General features: G+C 32.9%; 1 protein-coding gene across 4 annotated transcripts; it reads left to right on the top strand.

The window, feature by feature from the left end:
- The first annotated feature begins 16269 nt into the window (after nucleotides 1–16269).
- Nucleotides 16270–18409, top strand: LOC145030903 (purple acid phosphatase 22-like). Of its 4 annotated transcripts, none has more exons than XM_078979348.1 (5): nucleotides 16270–16442; nucleotides 16658–16949; nucleotides 17044–17612; nucleotides 17743–17831; nucleotides 17990–18409. In XM_078979348.1, exons 1-5 carry the CDS (start codon nucleotides 16305–16307, stop codon nucleotides 18207–18209), a joined length of 1308 nt encoding a protein of 435 aa, XP_078835474.1. In that variant the 5' UTR covers nucleotides 16270–16304; the 3' UTR covers nucleotides 18210–18409. The 4 variants fall into 4 exon arrangements, with proteins under 4 accessions (XP_078835474.1, XP_078835475.1, XP_078835476.1 ...); XM_078979349.1 differs by having other exon boundaries at nucleotides 16441–16486; XM_078979350.1 differs by lacking the exon at nucleotides 16270–16442 and adding an exon at nucleotides 16485–16565.
- Nucleotides 18410–21141: the final 2732 nt, after the last annotated feature.

Raw genomic sequence — 21141 nt, 5'->3', positions numbered from 1 at the left:
TCTAAGTCTTGGGACTTTATTGGCATATCACCAACAATCCCTTGGAGCTAACTCGATTTCCCTATCAAGGGATGCTCCACTAAAACTCGTTCATTCTGGACTTTTGCTCCATATTCTATCTGATCTGATCATAGATTAACCCAAACACGATAGGATAACTGGAAAAAGAACAAAAACTATCCACTGCGAAGCATGGTACTCGAACCATGACATCACCTCTCACTCTACTACCAATCATGGTACCCAAACCATGACATCACCTCTCAATCTGCTATTGATCATGGTACTTGAACCATGAAATCACCTCTCGATCTGCTACTCAAAATGTCTGGAATACTCCGTGTATCGAATATGGGTCCTTTGCTTTCAGTAGTACGGGCCCATACTACTTGCCACATCTACCGATACTCTCTACACGGACCATCCCAAATTCCCTGGGTAGCTGCTCAACCCTCTCAATCACCAATCCCCATACACGAACTCGCTTCCCAGCGAAATGCTCTACTCTGCTAGAGTACTTATCTGACTGAGGCCACTTCCTAGGCTCTTCCAAGGTTCTCACACTTCTCCGCCATTATCTGCTGAGAAACTCCCTATGATGCCAGTCATCTACCTGCTGAATATCGTCACATTCACTTGGTAGCTGACTCCCATCATCAGGATTTCCACAAAGCACGAAGCAAGCACTATTCGGGCGTTGAATACACACATATAATCCGCTATAGGTGATAACTCCCAAGCTATACTCATACTCAAATGATATCACTGAACTCTGCAACTCTACCTTCGCGGGTATCTAGCTACTCTCTCGGTAGGCTTCGCAATTGCTCATCTAGGTATCTCTACTAGATTACTCCTCTACCCAAATCCCTCTCTACATAGGATTCCTGTTGGATACTCTTACTCAACGCATACTCGAAAGTGCATCATAGATGATAGCAACTCCTATGCTAAGGCATCACAAATCAGGTCACTCTATTCCTAAAATATGAAATACCTAGCCTATCTATAGCATGCATAATATTTCATAACATATTTCGTAACACAAAAGCAATGGTATTTTGGGAAATCACCGTTCGGGCCCTGGCTGATTGCACATACTGCTCCTTCCTGCTTTCTTTTAAAAACTCTTGCTCGTTTAGAAAAATCAGTTATTTTGAAAATTTTCTCATTTCCTCAGTTTGAGTCCAGATATACCCGAAGGCACATCCGAATCCTCAAACCAAGGATTTGATACCAACTTGTAACACCGTAAATTTCAAAACAATTTTTCTTTTGAAAACGTATAATTCTCAATACATATTTCACAAAAAGTCATCTATTAATATTACAAAAAATAGCTCTAGGTTTAATAAAATGGTAATCCAGGATCTTCCTAACTCTTTCTCTGGTGTGTACAATCAAGTCGGTGCCATCCCACGATCCTGAGAAGAAAACCTGAAACACATAAAACATAACACGGTAAGTACGAAGCTTAGTGAGTTCCCTAAAATACCACATACAACACAGATTAGCCACTCGAGGCTATAACTCTGTTTGACACTCTAGTTAATGTGTCTTAGTGGGACCCTCCAGTCCTATAACTCTGTGGACCCTCTGGTCCTAACTCTGTGGACCTTCTAGACCTAACTCTGTAAACTCTGAAACATACATAGCATAAATCACATAGAAATAATGTAGTGTATAACATCATACAAATAGCATACAAAATACTCTATCACATAACTCTAATTACCACTTTAGGTAAAGTATAGTGAGAATACTCACCACGGATGAAGAACATCTCCTATAATCACTGCTGCTACGCACCGGACTCTAACTCTGTGCCAAACCCACAATAAATCTTAATGAGAAGCTAAATCCAACCTCTCACTTATTGGGTCTAAATATAGACCACCTAAAAGCCCATTAATGTCCTAAGCCCATTGGGCCCACTAAAGCCCAATAATAAATGGGCCCTCACACGGCCCAATTCCCAACCAAAAGGGAAAGTCGAAACCAAAGGCCCAAAGAACATACATACACTTCTCTAGTCCAAGACTCTATTACATGAGGTGCAAACTCCCCACCCAACACTCAAGGCCCAACACAATGCTTAGCCCAAAAACCCCCAGAAGAAGTTACGTGGGGCGTACCCCCTGGTACGCTCAGCGTACCCAAACAATCAAGAAACTGATCGGGGACCTCAACCCAGTACGAGGGGCATACTGTAATTACACCGCGCGTACCTTCAGACTCGTTTAATCCATTTTCTGGGTCTTAACCCGTTAAGAACTTAGCTCGAGTCGTGGATCTGGACTTCCTAACATCTCTTACTCCATAAAGTTAACAACTTTAAGCCTTTGCATGGCTGATAAGGTCACAACACATAAAAACTCTTACTTTCTTAACCCAAAATGCTCATATCTCATGCATGGGTAGATTCACACGATCAAGGCCTTATTTTTTGGTTCTCCACCACTAGAAACACTTCAAAGGACCGGTTAGTAAGCTCTGGAGTGCATCAACTCATAAAACCTCAAGCATGGGAACAAAAACCCTAAAATAGACCCTAATATGCACAAAACAAAAAGAGAGGGAAACCCTAGAGCTTTATACCTTCAAATGGTGCTCTAGCCCCAAGAAAGCTCAGATCCACAGCCTATTGTTCAAGTTCACTCCCTTCCATGCTCCTTCTTAACTCTCAAAAGTCCACAAGAACACAAACAAACTCATCATGGCCACCACAAGCTTCAAGAATGGATATTAGGGTTTGAGAGGGTTCAATAACTGAGGAATGTGGCCAGAAATGAGACCATATCTTTCTTTTTATATTGAGACTTCACTTAATTAGGGTTTCCTTTTATGCCTAGTACACCTAGCGTACCCCTTGGTACGCCCAATGTACTATGTAACGTCCCAAAAATCAGTAGCAAAAATTTTTCTTTAAATCATTACCAAAGCCATGTTCATAAAACATATCATAAGTCATAACATGAATTCAGAGTATCATTTCCAAAACATATTTTCATTATTCGAGTAAAACATCCCAGGCTGACGTATCAATGGTGTGTGCCATGCGATCACCCCGAGCTCTTCCCTCCGCTACCAGAAGTACCTGAAACCAAAACTGAAAACCTTAAGCACGAAGCTTACTGAGTTCCCCACCCTACCATATACCTTTATAAAAATACGTATAGCACATACTAGGCCACGCCCTCTATTTCGGGTCTCGCCCGCTACAACAGCCCCGCTGCTCCAGGCCCCACTCCGATACAGATCTGTTTCACTTAGCCCTCGCCTGTCACTACCTCGCCCGCTAACATATAATAGCACATAACATATCATAACACATAAGCTAAACATATACTAGTGAATCCTATCCTAAGGCCTTGCCTATCTTGGCCCTCGCCCTTGACCTACTAACGATGAGTCATGGAACCCCGTCCACGCTCCTATTAATAGTTAGAATACGGGCCCAGCCCACACTCACACTTTCCCTAACTTGGGCCTCACCCCTGTTCTGCTACTAATGAGATGTGGAACACCGTCCACACTCTACTATTGGTGAGATACAGGACCTCGCCCACACTCACCTCCCTACCAGGCATATACAAGTATCATACAAACAACAAGTATACTCTATCATGCAAAGCCTTCCTTGGGCACCCGCCCGCTATCAATTGACCTTGGTCCTAAATAACATACTGGCATACAGTGCCTAGGGCTATCCCTAGGGGTCTTCCTACTCATACCTACATGAGCCGGCATTGTGGCCTTAGACCCATTCACACAAAAGGAAACTCACCTGGTACTACTGAACTTGCTGGTAATCCCTCTGGCCGCTGTGTGACAACTCCCTCTGAACTGCTACTCCACTAACTCCCTGAGCTTCAAATTCTCTAAAAAATCCCACAAACTTTGGATCTACTACCACTCCTTGAATCCCCAATGATTCCCTTCTACCTTCTTCCTTTAAGTCACCCAAAATGACTAGAAGCTTGAATGTGCAACAATGGAGGCTTAGGGTTTTGTATTCTGGATAAGAAAGGCTACAAGGAAGCCTAAGGTAGAGAATGAGATGCTTAAATAGTGCACAAAGTCCCAAATTTAGGGTTCCCCTCTTCAGACCGGACTCGCTGAGTCCTCTTTGCTGACTCGCCGAGTCGGTTACTAAATCGATCCCATGGATCCCGCTCCGACTCGTTGAGTTCCTCCGTGGACTCAAAGATGTTGACCCTTTGAATTTGGGTTTTCTTTCCCTTCTTGGACTTTCTGATTTTGAGTGTTACATATTAGGTGGCTCTTGCTTAAGAAACACGTGCATCTGTACGCTAAACGTACGCATACGTACGCCTAGCATACTTCGCTGCCAAAATCCTCACATAGGGAGTTATCTTGCCAACTCTCCTAAGCTTCCATACCATCTTCGAAATGACTCGAATTCCAAAAATCCTCATACCTACGGAAAGGTAATGAGATGCCCTACGTTTCTAGAAACTCGCCTCAACTCGAGACCTCCTAGCCCCCAACTCGTGGCCCATGAACCTTAATCATGGGTAATCCGAAACTGGATATTACACAAAAAGCATGGAAACTTTTGAATCCATAATATATTCAAAAAAAAATTTTGATTTAGAATGAAAATCAGATCGTAGAGATATGATTCCTACTCTGATATCAATTGATGAAGTATTGAATCGAGAATTGAAAACAAAATTAGTGTAACAAGAATTAAGAACACATGGATTAAATAAAATCTTGTTTTAGCTCATATTATGCTTCACAGTTACAGAGAGAAAATATCCAAAGTTCTTATCCATCTCTAGGTAACAACTCCTATATAAGATACTTCGAAACATAAAATGCCTTAGTAATTAGATAAAATACAATTCGAAACTACTAAGACATACTTCCACACATTACAACAAATTCGACACTAACAACTCTTTTGAGATTCTTCAAGATCAGAAGAAATATATCAAACCATGGATACAAATCGATTAAGGTTTCGTCCATTTAGTGTTGATATAGATGAAGTTATCCGCAGATGCAGAGAGTTGAAAAACCCACACACTCTTCAACGATCGAATGGTAGTCTTTTTTTATGCATTCTAATAATTACACATTCAAATTGTTTTCTATATTTGTATTTTTTTTATACTAAAACTGTATGATCACTTAATGTATTTCAGGCGAAGTATTTTTTGTTAGGAGAGATGAAATAGGGAAATAGTTGCTTCAAGATGCAACCGATAAGGGACAGATGGATGGGATATCCATTCTAGGAATGTTGTTGATGGTTGAAGGCAGTGAAAGGAAGCAAGAAGCTCTGATCATGTTAAATAATGCTTAGATTAATAGAAGAAGAAGTTAGGGGAAGGAGATCAAAGCATATACAATTCCATGGCTTGCATAAAAGTTTTGCAAAGCATCCTTTTGTGAGCATATATGAAAATCTTTTATTCATAAACACAGTTGGTTGTTTAATTGTGATATTATTTTGTGGGATGTACGTTTGGTTGAGTTTGTTAAGATGTTTGGCATTAGTTTAGAGAAGTTATATGATGGTTGTTTGATTCACATAATTAGTGATGCATATTATATATGTATTTTTGTTTAATGTGAATAGATACTTGTAATTTGGTGAAATGATAATATTGATTTGTAATTTGGTTTAATATCAATACAAAAATGTATTCTATTTTAGATTTGGTAATTAGACTATGCACTATGTATAGTATATAGTAAAGTAGTAAGTTGATGATGTTAATTTGCTTATGTTTGATCATTTATTACATCATGGTAAGTTTCAAAATATTTTTTTTCTTACCCTTTGAATCTCTATCATTATAATTCTTTAAAAACATCAATCATTGTTTTTTCGTTCTGTAGTTATTTTGGGGTTACAGTTTAGGCTTTGCATTTACAGGATTTTTAACCTACTATTGAATAATATCGACCAAATACTTTGACCTAGTATCCATCCACCACATCGAAATCAACGGTTGTCACAGGTTCCCTCATTAATATTCAACGCCATTATCAAATCATCAAAGTGATTCATCTATTCAAATGATAAATATTTAAAGATTGGTTCATCATTCGATCATTAATTTTGTTAAACAATTTGTTGTTAAGGTACCTTTGCAATATTTATATTGTACATATATATTTACTTCAAATCTCATCAATTAATTCGAAGCAAAATTAATGATCATAATATAGTGTTATTTAAATGTGTATTTTACAGATTTAACAGCAGGAACAATACGAGTAGAACATGGATGTATGAAGGAAAAGATAATTATGATTGTGTATCACATGTTTTCATAAAAGGATTGAAAAAAGCAATAGACTTTGCTACCAGTCAACAAAGGTTAATGGAAGAAGATAGAATCAAATGTCCATGCATCAAATGTCATAACATACCATATAAAGACTCTGATGTTGTTAAGCATCATTTGTACAAGTCAGGTTTTGTTATGGAATATTGGTTTTCGGATAAACATGGCGAAACATCCATTAATGATGACAATAAGTCTGTAGGGGTGGAAGATTCAAACACAACTTTGAATTAACATGAATTCACTTTTAGAGAAATGGCCATGGATGAAATAGCTCCTCATTTTAATACTAGTAATCCTGAGGATGAGCCAAATGCACTAGATAAAAAAAAATTATTTGATATGCTAGAGGCAGTCGATAAAGAGTTGTGATATGGAAGTAAAAAAGTCACACAATGGCCTGATGTAGCTAGAATATTGAATATAAAATCAGAGTACTGCATATCAGAACAAAGTTATGATGCTATCTACCAAGTAAAAAATGATGTGTTACCGGAGGAGAATAATATGGTAGGTAGTTTATACGAGAGCAAAAATTTAATACAAGCATTAGGTTTCCCTGTGGAGATGATTGACTGCTGCAGGTCTGGATGTATAATATATTGGACGAGAGACAAGGATCTTTATCGGTGAAAATTCTACAATGTAGATAGGTACAGACGCTTAAAAAATTTGGCCAGATGTTCTCGCGTATCCATTAAGAGAATGCATTACTTTCCTTTGACTCGAAGGTTGAAGAGACTGTATGCTTCACAAGCAAGAACCGCTTCTATGCAATGGCACTCCGATGATCATGGACATGATGCTTGAGCAATGTGTTATCAATCCAATTCAAAAGCTTGGAAGCAATTTTACAAAATTCATCCTTCATTTGTAGCAGAAATATGTAATGTTAGATTAGGTCTAAGTACAAATGGGTTTGCACCACATGGAGCATTTGGAAAACAATATTCATCTTGGCCTATTATTATAACACGTTATAATTTGTCACCTTCTATGTGCATGAAATGGCCTTACATTTTTTGAACGCACTTGGGCAAGAACCTTCATACCCTAAACATAAAATAGATGTATTTTTGCAATTAGTTTTTGTAGAATTTGAGCAATTAAGGGAAGAAGGCGTAGTAACATATGATATATCTTTAAAACAAATTTTCCATTTACGAGCAGCTTTGATGTGGACAGTATGCCATTTTCCAGCATATGTAATGTTGTCAGGATGGTCTATAATAGGTAAGCTAGCATATCTACACTATGGGAAATATAAACAAGCATTTAGACTAAAGAATGATAATAAGATGTCATGGTTTGACTACCATAGAAGATTTCTATGGGTAAATAACCCATATAGAAAGGATAAAAATAAGTTCAATAGGAATTGTGTAATGATAAAAGGTCCTCCTCCATGTAAGAATGGTGAACAAACTTTAAGTGAAATCGAACAATTAGGTTTGTAAAAGTGAATGAACTAAATGTTGATGATGTAAACAAAGCATGTGATCATGGTTGGAAAAAGAAAAGAATATTTTGGGATATACCATATTGGAAACAAACACCATTAGACATAATTTTGATGTTATGCATGCTGTGAAAATGTATTTGAGAACTTTTTTACACTATAAGGGATGTCAAAGCGAAGATGAAGGATAACGTAGCAGCAAAAAGAGATCTAAAACTGTATTGTAGGAAGAGAAGAGTAGTCGAAGATGATCATAAAGTATACTATGCTCTATACTAGAATCCAAAGAAATCCATATGCGAATGGGTGGAGAAATTATGTTTCCCCGATGGTTATATTTCTAATTCGAGGGGTGTGTTGATTTAACCGGGTGTAGACTCTTCAGAATGAAAATCCACGATGTCATAATGAAAATCCACGATGTCATATTTTTATGCAAAGGTTAATGCCAATTGCATATCGTGAGATGTTTCCAAAACATATGTGGAAGCATTAACAAAGTTGAGTATTTTCTTCAAAACATTAACAACAACATCAATCACAACCAAAGACATGGAAATGATTGAAGTGGTGATCTCAATAATTGTATGTAAATTAGAGACCATCTTTGTCCCTGGTATTTTTAACTCCATGGAACATTTACCAGTACATTTGCGATATGAAGCAAAGATAGTCGGTCCTGTTTAATATCGGTGGATGTATCCATTTGAAATGTTTGTATGTTACATCAAAATGTATGTTGATATTTTTCTAAGCTAATTTAAATCTTCATTACTATAGATATCTCCATCAGTTGAATAAAGATGTGAAAAATAAAGCTCAATTGAAAGGGTCCGTTGTTAATGCTTACTTGCTTCGTGAACCATCAATATTTTGCTTTCATTATTTCGGGACTGGTGTCCCCACACATAATAGAAAGTGTCTCGAAATGATGATGGGGGAGGAGATGAGCAACCTGATGATAACAATGAAATTTTAGATGTATTTTCATATTCTGGCCGGCATTATGGAAGATTCAGGAATAGAATGTTGTCAGATAAGGAATTGCATGCTGCCCAAACTTACATACTCCTTAACGAAGATAAGATCAAACATTACATCAGGTAAGTAACATATACTCCATTTTTTATTATAATTAAAAATCATTTGTAATTTATCTGAGTTACATTTACATGCATTATTTTGTTTATTAAATCATAGTAACTTTAAAAATGTTATTTGAATGGTAATACATAACATTTGAAGAAGATTTGAATGAACTTATTTGGGATATGGATGAACAGGAGCTTGCAGCTAAAGTTAAGAAGAACTTTGAAGAATGGTTTTAAAAATATATGGGTGTTAATTTATATATTTTTTTTAATTTTATTATTTTTTGTGATGGTTATAATTATCACAATTTAAATGTTTTATCATTTGTCATATAGGCAAGTAGGATCCAGATAAAAAAAAAAAGTATATATCTAACCTTTCCAAAGTGTCATTCAAAAGAGTGAAATTATATAGTGCATGCTTTGCTAATGCTTACAAGTGTCACACAGAAGCTTATCGTTTGAACAAATCAACAATAAATAGAGGATTGTGTGTTAGTAGCCAAGGATGTGATTATTACGTTAAGGTTGAGGAAATTTTAGAAGTCGAGTATCTTGGTTAACCAATTAAAACCACATTTTTCTTTGAATGTCATTGGTACGATCCAACACCTAACATAGGAGATAAGGTTGACAAACAATATAACTTGGTCGAGATAAACGTCAAAAGCAAATACAACAAGTTCGAGCTGTTTGTTTTAGCCATGCAAGTCACTCAAGTGTGTTACATTCCTTACCCGAGTTTGAAAACAAAAAAATCGGACTAGTGGGTTGTATTTAAAGTTAAACTTTGTGGCTGGACTAATATATGTGAAAGTCATCCTCAGAAAGGCATTGCTTTCTAAGAAGATGAAGTTGAAACTAATGAAATCATTATACCAACTACAGCCGATACAAACAATTATGGTGATCACGACATGTGAAGCATCAGTTTAGATAATAAAAATAACATTGATGAAGAATATGAAATTCATGAAGACGATAATGATGGTATTCATGACAGCGAGGGTAGTTATGAATATAGTAAATCGAGCAATGAAGAAGAAAAGGAGGAAGAAGATATTGACTAGATGTTTTTGTTTTTTTATAGAATGATGGTTACATTGTCTAGTTTTCAGTTTTTGCATGCCAATTGGTAAATGAGATGTTATGTATTAATGCCCTTTATGAGAATTAAATAAAATAAAATTTATCATTCCTTGGTTCATTGAAATCATTTACTGAAATGGGACATGTGTTTTTTGAGATATTTATATGTACAATATTTTCATTAAATATCCTATTAATTAATTGTTTAAGTTATAATCCAGTTTTTTTACATCGAAATGATAAAAAAAAATATTCAATATAACATAAACATAATTACTTTACAATAAAGTAATTCTTAGCAGAATTGGTAACAAAAGATGCAACATATAATTGCTTAATACTAAAAATTCCTAGGGTTTTATTCCGTTGCAAATTTCCATAGCTAAATATTTATGAGTTTTAGCTACTCCTTATCAACGTTGTTATGGAAAATAATTTCGTAATAAATGTCATAAAAAATTAGCATGGTTTTTTGCTCCATAGCAAAACAAGAAAATGAAATCAAATTCCATAGTAGAATTCCCTAGAAAATATCTATGAATGGTACTTCCATAGCAAAGCAAATATGGAATTGGTTTCCGTTGAAAAATTTTGTTGCATAATAACCACGATAATTAATTACATACCAGCAGTACAACGAAAAGTGATTTCGTAAAAAATATCATTGCAAAATTGCTACGAATGTTTTTTTGTAAAAAAAATAGCAGAATTACCTAGCAAATACCTACGAATGGTACTTCCAAAGCAAAAAAACTATAAAATTGGTTTCCATTGAAAAAATTTGTTGCATAATAACCACGATAATTAATTACATACCAGCAGTACAACGGAAAGTGATTTCATAAAAAATATCGTTGCAAAATATCTACGAATGTTTTTTTCCATAGAAAGATCGATAGCATAATAGCAACAGATATGTAATCGGTAGCATTTTCCATAGCAAGCCATGCTCGCTATTGGAAATAAATTTCGTAGACAATGTGGTAGAAACTTTGCTATGAAACGATATTTCATAGCACGATCCATTGCAGATTAGCAACAAAAATACGTTCCATTGCAAACTTCCCTAGCAAAATCGTGTTTTTCTTGTAGTGATAAATAAACAAAATCCACAATTTCTTTTTGCATAATTCTGAATATGTCAAATGTGTAGACTTTACATGCGTTTTCCACTATCAATTAACGAGGTTGTAACACATGAGTGGTTGAATATGAATTATAGTCATTTAGAAACTATTTATATCTTTGTGTTTCCATCATATTCTCAAACAAAAATGTGAAACCAAGAAGATTCAAGTGATTGTTCAGGTATCCACAAAAAAAACGACTTTTCACTTTTTGACCTCGAAATCGTATGCATAAGTCCCGTTAATGGTATATCTTTGAGATATGATTGTATCTATCTATCATTTATTGAAAACATATTGCTAACCATTTGTTTTTGTTAAGTTTAAACTCATTCATCAATCATCACCACATACTATCAAACTGATCACGATCTATTTTATTATTCTAAATTAGAGATAAAATTCTAGGCCTGAAATCAATAGATTAAATGGGTAGACATGCTTATATGTAAGACACATATTTTATACATTAGAATCTTAATATATAAATATATTTGTTAAATGTACAAAAAAAAATAGTAAAAAAATAGATATTACTTTCAAATACCTTATCATTTAGCTTTTTTCCAATATGCCACATACATAGTCTATATCATGACTCTTAAAAATTGTTATAACTACCTTTCTCATAACCGCATCGTGATGGGTGACAATAATATTTGTTTCTTTACCGAACACGGCCAAAAAAGAATTCAACAATCATGTCTATGAATCAACCATTTCATTATTAAGTAAGTTTGCCCCAAATTTAACCAAACGTGTGTGATCATCTATCCATGTGAATGGTACAACTATTATGTTGTACCAGACATATATATGACATAGGTTGTTAAAAATTGATTATCTCATGTATGCACCAATGTTCATACATGCACTTACTTTCATATATGAATATTTTTTTTTATATGAACATATTGATATAAGAACGTTTGTTCGTTTCTACAAAGAGATATAACTATTAGAACTATAAATCAGACTTTTATGCTCTAAAACTTACATATTTGTCGTATAATTGCATCGATCGCAACCATGTCCCCAAATACTTTATAATTTGCTTTAGCTCGTTCATTAGCCCAAAATAACTCAATTAACTCATCATCATCCTCAGAAACTCGATAATCAAATGAAAAGTTATGTGCAGTTTTTCTCCTTAGTTTCATTCTATTCATAGCCATTTCCACATCACTAACACCAATATATGACCTCATATCCCTAACATAATTTTTAGAATTAACCTTGTTCCAAGAACCTTATCATATCCTCCTTTTAAGGTCTTTATCAATGAATAAGCTTTTGTAGGACCAATGTTATGTGTACTTTGATCATTAATGAACTTTTCATCAGTATAGTCTAATTTGTGATTATTATTTTATAGGTTCTTACTTTAATTAAAAATTTTGTCATTATGTTTGTTCTGCTTTCTGAAACCTGAACCTTACAGCTAGCTACAAGACATTTCATTTTTTGGTATTGATTTTCTTTTTTTGCCTACCAACATTGAGTACATCATGTTCAACATCTTGTCCTTTACCTGATTTGCTGCAAGTCATAATCCTGTGAGTAACAAATCCACATTTTGGTCTCCTTTTAAGTAGTTATTTTCACAAATCAAAACCTCCTCTTCAACATATTTTTTTTGGCAGTCTAATACAATATTGAATAATTGTCCTTGTGCAATCTTTATATCATTAGCCATATTTGGATAGTAATATAACTTGTATCCTGAACGGTATATTCTAGTAAAAACATGTAGTTTGTAGTTGAAAAACCATACTCTGTCACAATTATTCATTATTGAACATATTTTATAATAAACAAAAAACGATTCTAATTCAAAAATGAATTTAGTGTTATGATTAACTGAACCGACCTCATGAATTAAAAGTTTCTTTTCCTTTGTTAAGTTGGTGTTTTTTTTGGAAAGTTCATTAATGAATGTAGATGTTCATTCGTGAATAAATTAAAGGTTGATGTTCATTCATGAAATACAATGCATAGTTTTTTTTGTTTTTTTTTTGTTCATTCGTATATGTTCAAACACAGGTCAAACTAAGAAATAACTTTATACAAAGAGTCACAGGAATATACAAAAGGGTTATGATCGTGCCTATAAAACTAAATGAATGTTCATGAATGAACATTCAATCGAATTTTCATAGGTATATACTAAGTAGATGTTCAGACGTGTTAAGCTATGAAACCGACAAGAACATAAATTAAAGTATAAAATTAAGGCCCCGTTTGATACGCGTCTTTCCAGGTTCAAACGGATCTTTCTGGCTGAATGGACCGGAAAGACATTTGATTTGCACCAAAGAAGGGGTTTTTCCCGGTAAGATATGTCTTTCTCAGAGAGCCCCAAAATCATATCTTTCTAGCTGAATGGGCTGAAAAGAAAATTATACACCAAACCCCGACTCTTTCTTTCTTTATTGGATTATTAATTTTTTTAAATAGTTTTTTTTTTTAATTTATTTTTTATTGAATTATTACTTTTTTTCATCATTTATCACAGTCAATCAAATGTACAATCAAACAGTATGGTTTATTTCTCAGTCAGAAAACTTTCTCAGACAATACTTTACAAAACAGCACTTTCCCAGACAGAAACTATGAAACGGGACCTAAGTCATAAGATTGATAAGAAACCGGTACATTGCTAACAGATGTTGATGAATATGTCGATATTCTCTTTATTGACGATCCAATATTGATATAAATTTCAATTTCTTGAGCTTCCATTGATGCTTGATGAATGTTTAAATGTTTCTGATGTTCAAAAGTGAATTATTAACAATTTAATCATAAAATCTTCGAAATTTCAAATAGATTGAACATGGTACAAAATTTCACGCTTTATTCGATTAATGGTGTCTGTTTCAATATTGTTAGCAAACATTTTTTTCCGTACGTTTAATGGTAATTCTTATCACCATATTTCTTTCAAATGTTTAGTGACAATGAATATGGTTTTTACAATATAATGTAATGGTTCTATGTTTTTGATTGGTTCTAAGATGATATATATATATATATATATATATATATATATATATATATATATATATATATATATATATATATATATATATATATATATATATATATATATATATATATATATATATATATATATATATATATGGGAAAAGTGAATATACCCGTAAGGGTATATAAGCTTAGGTACCCAAACACACCATAATACGTCGTTTTGTTTGATATATTCATTATAAGGTTCTTAAACTTCAACCCCTAACTTGATTTAATTTCAAAATTTTTGAAATTTTACTATTATTTTTCTCTTATGTCACATATTTTTGTTGAACACTTATTAAGTTATATTTATTGTAGTTGAAAATAAAAATTAAGAGGAAGATAAATGTGTAATTTATAAAAATCATGGAAGTAAGTCAACTTAGAAATTAAATTATAAGAACATAGGACAATTATAATGTATTATATGATACAAAACGACGTAGTATGGTGAATTTGGGTACCTAAGCTTATATACCCTTAAGGGTATATTCACTTTTCCACACACACACATATATATATATATATATATATATATATATATATATATATATATATATATATATATATAAGGAACCAAGGAATCATTCATGAGCGTCGGAAATCATAATGATTAACGACTAAGGAAACAAATGTATATTTTTACATTATACGCACAGACACCGAATTATACAAAAAAATCAACGTCCTTATAAAATACTCACCTTTTTTTTCGTTTAAAATATTTTTTAAGCCACATTTTTTATCAAAAAAACAAAACCGAATATACCGTTGTTCTCGATCTTTTTTCCTCTTTCCTTAAAGATCTATATTGATATATAAAAAATAATTTTTTTTTTTTTGAAAAAACTCACTTTATTTTGTTGTTTTTTTTTTTTTTGTCAATATTTAAGTTTATTTTATAAAAATAACTAATTATACCAAAAATAATAATTTTTTATACTTTATTAATAAATATCAACACTGACCAAAAAAAAAAAAAAAAAAAAAAACTCGAACAGTGTAGATTCACACTGTGAATCTAAACTGTAAATATTTTAATTTTTAACATTCACAATGAGAAAAACTTTAATCAGTTCAGATTTATATTGTGAATCTAACTTACTATTATGCACACTATGAATTTGAGAAGATTCATAAAAAAAAATTATCAATCAGTGTAGATTCACACTATGAATCTATATTGTAAATATTTTAATTTTTAACATCACAATGTCAAAAAGCTCGATCAGTTCAGATTCACTTTGTGAATCCGACTTACTATTATGGATACAGTGAATATAAGAAGATTCACGATGTGAACCTAAACAGATTTACAATATGAATCTGAACAGGTTCACAATGTGAATCTGAGCTGAAATATTGTTTTTTTATTTTCTCATTAATATGAATCTATGTTTAAAAAGTACAAAAAATATGAATTTCGATATATTTATTAATTTTTTTCTATAAAATAATAGACATTAACTTTTCAACAAAGAAAATGAAGTGAGTTTTTCGAAAAAAAAAAAAAAAAAAAAAAAAAAACAAATTTCGGTTTTTATATGTAATCATTGATCTCTATGAAAAGATGACGAAAATCATGAACAACGGTATATTCGGTTTATTTTCGATAAAATACATGGCCTAAAAAAATTGTTTACTTATATATATATATATATATATATAATTTTTATGTTATTTTAATTTTTAAATTTTAAATTTTTAACTAATGTTAATTTTAATTATAATATTTAATTTTTAATTTCATGGTAATTAAGTATTTAAAAAGTAACAATAAGTAAAAAGAAAACAATAAACGACGTGATAATCTATTAAATTATATAGAGTTTACTGAAGTGTAAATTTGTATACTGAGTGGAATATATATATATATATATATATATATATATATATATATATATATATATATATATATATATATATATATATATATATCATTTTATTATAAAAATTATTATATTGGACAACATATATTTTTAAATATTAAGATTATACAATTACTTTTAAATACAAACTTGTTTTTCAATAGTTGGTAATAATAATAATAAACAAAAGATAACAACTATAATAATAATAATAATAATAATAAACATATATAAATATAGTTTTATGTCTCTTTTGTAGCCATTGCGCTTGTCACATGTATTTCAGTCTCATCAACTGGTCCACCGCAACCATGGCAACGTTACTATTCCTCATACTCCCCATCCTTTCCTTTGTCGTACCACACCATGGGCCCGTCGAGTTTTTCCGTCAACCACCACGACCACTAGTTTACACCCTTCACGATGGCCCAAAGGCTCATCCTCAACAGGTCTCCCTTCTCTTCATATGAAATTAAGCTTGTGTTTTTGTTGTGTAAGAACTGATAACGATAATGATTTCATCTGAAATTTAATGTCGAAATCTCTCATATCTTACCTCTTTAGAATCTCGTGTATATGAAATGGGCTAAGTTGTATTCCTTATATTTCTAAGCGCAAACATTGGTTTAATTTAATGATAAGTTGATAACCGTATTATTTTTAGGTGCATGTGTCATTGGTCGGAAAGAATTTCATGAAGGTTTCATGGATAACCGAAGAAACTGATGTGCCCTCTAGAGTCGACTACGGAAAAGTTCAGTCGAAATATGACTCATCAGCCACCGGAGAACATTCGTCCTACAACTACTTCTTCTATACTTCCGGGGAGATCCACCATGTCACAATCGGACCACTAGATCCGACTACCACCTATTACTACAGGTGTGGTGGCTCCGGACCAGAGTTTAACTTTCGAACACCGCCTGCAACCTTTCCCATTGAGTTTGTAATTGTTGGTATGCAAATATGCAATATTCACATCTTTATAGAATGCAACATATTTTATTTGTACTAATAATTTTATAAAAACTTAACCACATGTGAACTCAGGTGACCTTGGACAAACGGAATGGACAAGTTCAACCCTTGCCCATATTAATGCAAGCAACTACGACGTTTTGCTCCTCCCTGGTGATCTATCTTATGCAGATTCACATCAACCACTTTGGGACACATTCGGGCGTTTGGTTGAGCCATATGCAAGCCGAAGGCCATGGATGGTGACAGAAGGGAACCATGAACAAGAAATAGTCCCGATCATCTACCCCAATGGGTTCAAAGCCTACAACGCGCGTTGGCCCATGCCACATGAAGAAAGTGGCTCTGAATCAAATCTCTATTACTCATTTGATGTAGTGGGAACTCACATCATCATGTTAGGTTCATATGCGGAATTTAGTGTTGATTCAGATCAATATAAGTGGTTATCAAATGACATGGCTAAAATTGATAGATCAAGAACACCGTGGGTTATCGTGCTCCTCCATGCGCCATGGTATAACTCCAATCTGGCTCATCAAGGAGAAGGTGAAAGTATGCGGGTAGCAATGGAAGAGATGTTGCGTAACTCAAGTGTTGACATGGTGTTTGCTGGCCATGTTCATGCATACGAACGATTTGTAAGCTCTAAGCCTTCCCATAAATGCGCAATAAATTTTTATAATGGACTTATATATCTTGCTAGCTAAAGTGTAAAAGCTACGGGAGGTTTTCTTTTTTCATGTTTATTGATAAAAGTTATTATTTCAGACTAGGGTGTATGACAATAAAGTTGATCCATGTGGTCCAATATACATAACCATTGGCGATGGAGGGAACAGAGAAGGTCTTGCCATGACGTAAGTGTCTAAAACTCTCCTCATATATAATTGTTTATTGATTTGACCCTTGAGGTCCAGTATACACTAAAAACCATGGGTTACTTCTGGAACTAACTCTCTTTTGATATTTTCATATGCTAATGTTAATTTTGATGCTCATATTAAATAAAACCTAGATATAAAGATCCTTCTCCTTCAATATCGCTTTACCGAGAGGCAAGCTTTGGACATGGTCGATTGAGAATAATGAATGAGACACATGCTCATTGGTCATGGCACCGCAACAATGACTCGGCCTCATTTGCGGCAGATAATGTTTGGTTCGAAGGTTTGAGCTCGGCATCCTCATGTAGCGTAAAGACCCGAGGAGAAACTTTTCAACGCGATGAGCTTTAATTAATCTTCTTCTGACCATCATTTGTCTGATGCAGACAAATAGTACTTGATTTCTATAGTTATGTTCTTTTCAGATTGCCTAGATTTTCTGAGATTGATCAAGGCTTAGCTAGGAAAAAGAATTATTGTATAACTTGCAGTACCCATCAACAGAATTTAGTATATAAAAGCGTAAAATATAGCATTCCGTTCAATATTTATACATATGCATCCATCTTATTCTTGGATATTCTTGTGGTTGTTTTATTTGAAAAAAAAAATCTTTCGATTCTGAAATTAAAATTCTAGAGAATAGAGGTTTAAAGTCCCATTAAATAGTATATGAAAGTCCCATTAAATAGTACAGGAAATGCTAAAAATAAGGAGCTAGTGGTACTCTCAAATTAATATCAGTAAGGAGAGTTAAACTCAATGCGAAGTTATAAATGTACCCCCCCCCCCCCTTCTCTCTTAAAATAGACGTTCTTGTGAAGGTATGCTAACTTAATTTGGAGAGCAATGATTGTGGAAAATTGTTGATCAAAAATCTGAAAATTAAACGTGAAATATCGGACTTGACCAAAGGTTGGTAGCGATGGAAGTGGTTGTTGTGGTGACGAGGGCAAAGGCGCGTGTGTGGCCGTGACAATAGCAATATCAATAGGTATGACAGGGACGTTGGTGGTGTAAGTTTCAGGCTGTGTTGTATCAAGTCGGAAGATGATTATTTGAAGACATATTTCAAGAAGGCATTCCGAAGATGATGTTTTTCGTAGGTTTATCAAAGTAGTTGGCAGAGCTTATTAAGCTCCTTCGGTATAGATTATTACATGGACTAAAATGCTCCTTCGGTATAGATTATTACATGGACTAAAATGCGCCTAATAATAAATGTAAGTTAGTTTGAGGACGATGTTTGATCTTATCATGTATCTATGTGTGCATGTTTATGTATGTTAGATTAGTTGGTAGATCGGTTTTGTCATGTATATATAGACATGTCTCTACTTGTTTTTCGTTAACGTTTCCTTGAGCCTACTCATATCATCTGTGTAATCTTTGCAGGTAATCGATCAGAGAGCTAAACGTATTATTTACATAATTGTTCATTACATTCTGCATATTCGATTCATCATCTTGATTTCAGTTCTCATCAAGTGGTACCAAATAAGATACCGATTGCTGAGTAATTTATTGAAATATCATTTCTTTTAAAAGGCGATCTGAATTTGCTTTCTCAAATCTATTTTCTATCTTCGAAATACAATTCTCTTAAGTTACTTATAAATTTTTGATTTTATATCAATGGAGATTTCAATACCTCAATAATGATCTAATACATAAATCTTCTTTGTTTAACAACAAAAGCTCTAATGTAGTTGCCAAAGCATTATGATCAATGGAAGGGTCGAATACAAGACCACCTTATCAGATTAGATGTTGACTTATATCATTCAACCAAAGAAGGACAATTTAAAACTAATGTTCAAGGTCCTTTTTGCTCCAGGAGCAAATACTGAAGTTGTTCTTACTACTAACAAATGAAGATCCAGAATAACAAAAGATGTATGATCATAAACATTCTCACAAATTTTAGTGAGTTCTAGAAGAAAGAAGGATAAACATTCTGAAAGATTTATGTGTATATGTGTGATTGATATATATATATATATATATATATATATATATATATATATATATGTGTGTGTGTGTGTGTGTGTATGTATTTGGTATGTGTATATGTGTATTTGGTATATATGTACATATATGTATTTATATGTCAAATATTATGAATCAATTAGGCTCATTCTCAAAACTTTATAATATGTAAAGTACAATGTAGTAATTGAAAAACAAAAAAGTAAGATGCTATAATTCACAATGTTATTAAAAGTACAATACTATAATAGAAAAACAAAATAAGAAATATTTTATAAAAAATCTAATGAGGTGCAATTAATGCCATAATAGAAAAAGGAAAACAAAGGTAAGATGATATAAATAATAAAAATATGGAAAAAATAAGATGTTATAAATAACAAAAATATAGTACAATTCTAATAAGTTATTTAAAGTAAAATATTATAATATAATAAATAATAAAAAAAAAAACAAAAAGTATAAGATGCGGAATGTATTAAGTTATAATTTAAGAACTTAATTTTTTAAAATAAAATGGTATAATAGGAAATTAAATTTTTAAATTTAAGTCCATTCGTTTTAAATCCTCAGGAACCCAGAAATACCTGCCCGAATACGTATGATATGTTTGATTATTTAAGAAATATTCACTTGTTATTTTCTCTTTTTCTCCTCGGATATATATATTTTTATATACACTTAGGAGCTAAAGGGAAATATTGTCGAATTTTTCTGAAACAGTTAAGCATGTAATACATATTCACATATGAGGTAAGATAGTACAAAAGTTGGATTAGAAGCCTACCCGTGTGAATACTTTATCGTTGTCCAATTTTTTTACAGTTTCTGTCCGATTTTTGAATCGTAGATTTTTACTCTAGCTTTATGAATATTCCATCCGTTTTAGTGGTTAACTATCCTTATAAATATTCAATCTGATTTTTAGTTCTTTTGGAGTAAAGAATAAATCTAACTTAAGTTTAGCTACAACATGTTTATGGATAAAACATGGACTACTATTGAAAACTGTAAGTCTACAGTGTTCCAATAAGGACTCGAATCTTTTCTCGTGAGGTCCAAAGTACATGTCGATGACAGAGGTGAAATCAGATTCCCATGTAAGAAATATGACACAATGAAATTTATACTACTAACCATACTAAAATTCCATACACTTTAGTATGGTTTTAGTCCATATTATATTAAATGGAAATCTTAAGGCAAAAATATAGTTCCTCCGATTGTAGAAGACATAATGCATAGTAATAAGATGGTCGGCGTTATTCTTGACATTGTGGTGGTGTGATTGGAA

Source organism: Lactuca saligna, chromosome 2 (assembly GCF_052625555.1).
Source record: "Lactuca saligna cultivar CGN05327 chromosome 2, ASM5262555v1, whole genome shotgun sequence".
NCBI classification, from domain to species: Eukaryota; Viridiplantae; Streptophyta; class Magnoliopsida; order Asterales; family Asteraceae; genus Lactuca; species Lactuca saligna.
The sequence above is the reverse complement of the archived record's forward strand: the minus strand, read 5'-3'. Positions and strand labels throughout refer to the sequence as shown.

Coding starts and splice junctions, on each gene's coding strand:
- LOC145030903 (XM_078979348.1), top strand. CDS start 16,305: ATGGCAACGTTACTATTCCTCATACTCCCCATCCTTTCCTTTGTCGTA. Junction 16,950..17,043: donor CATTGAGTTTGTAATTGTTG/GTATGCAAATAT, acceptor ATGTGAACTCAG/GTGACCTTGGACAAACGGAA. Junction 17,613..17,742: donor TTCATGCATACGAACGATTT/GTAAGCTCTAAG, acceptor TTATTATTTCAG/ACTAGGGTGTATGACAATAA.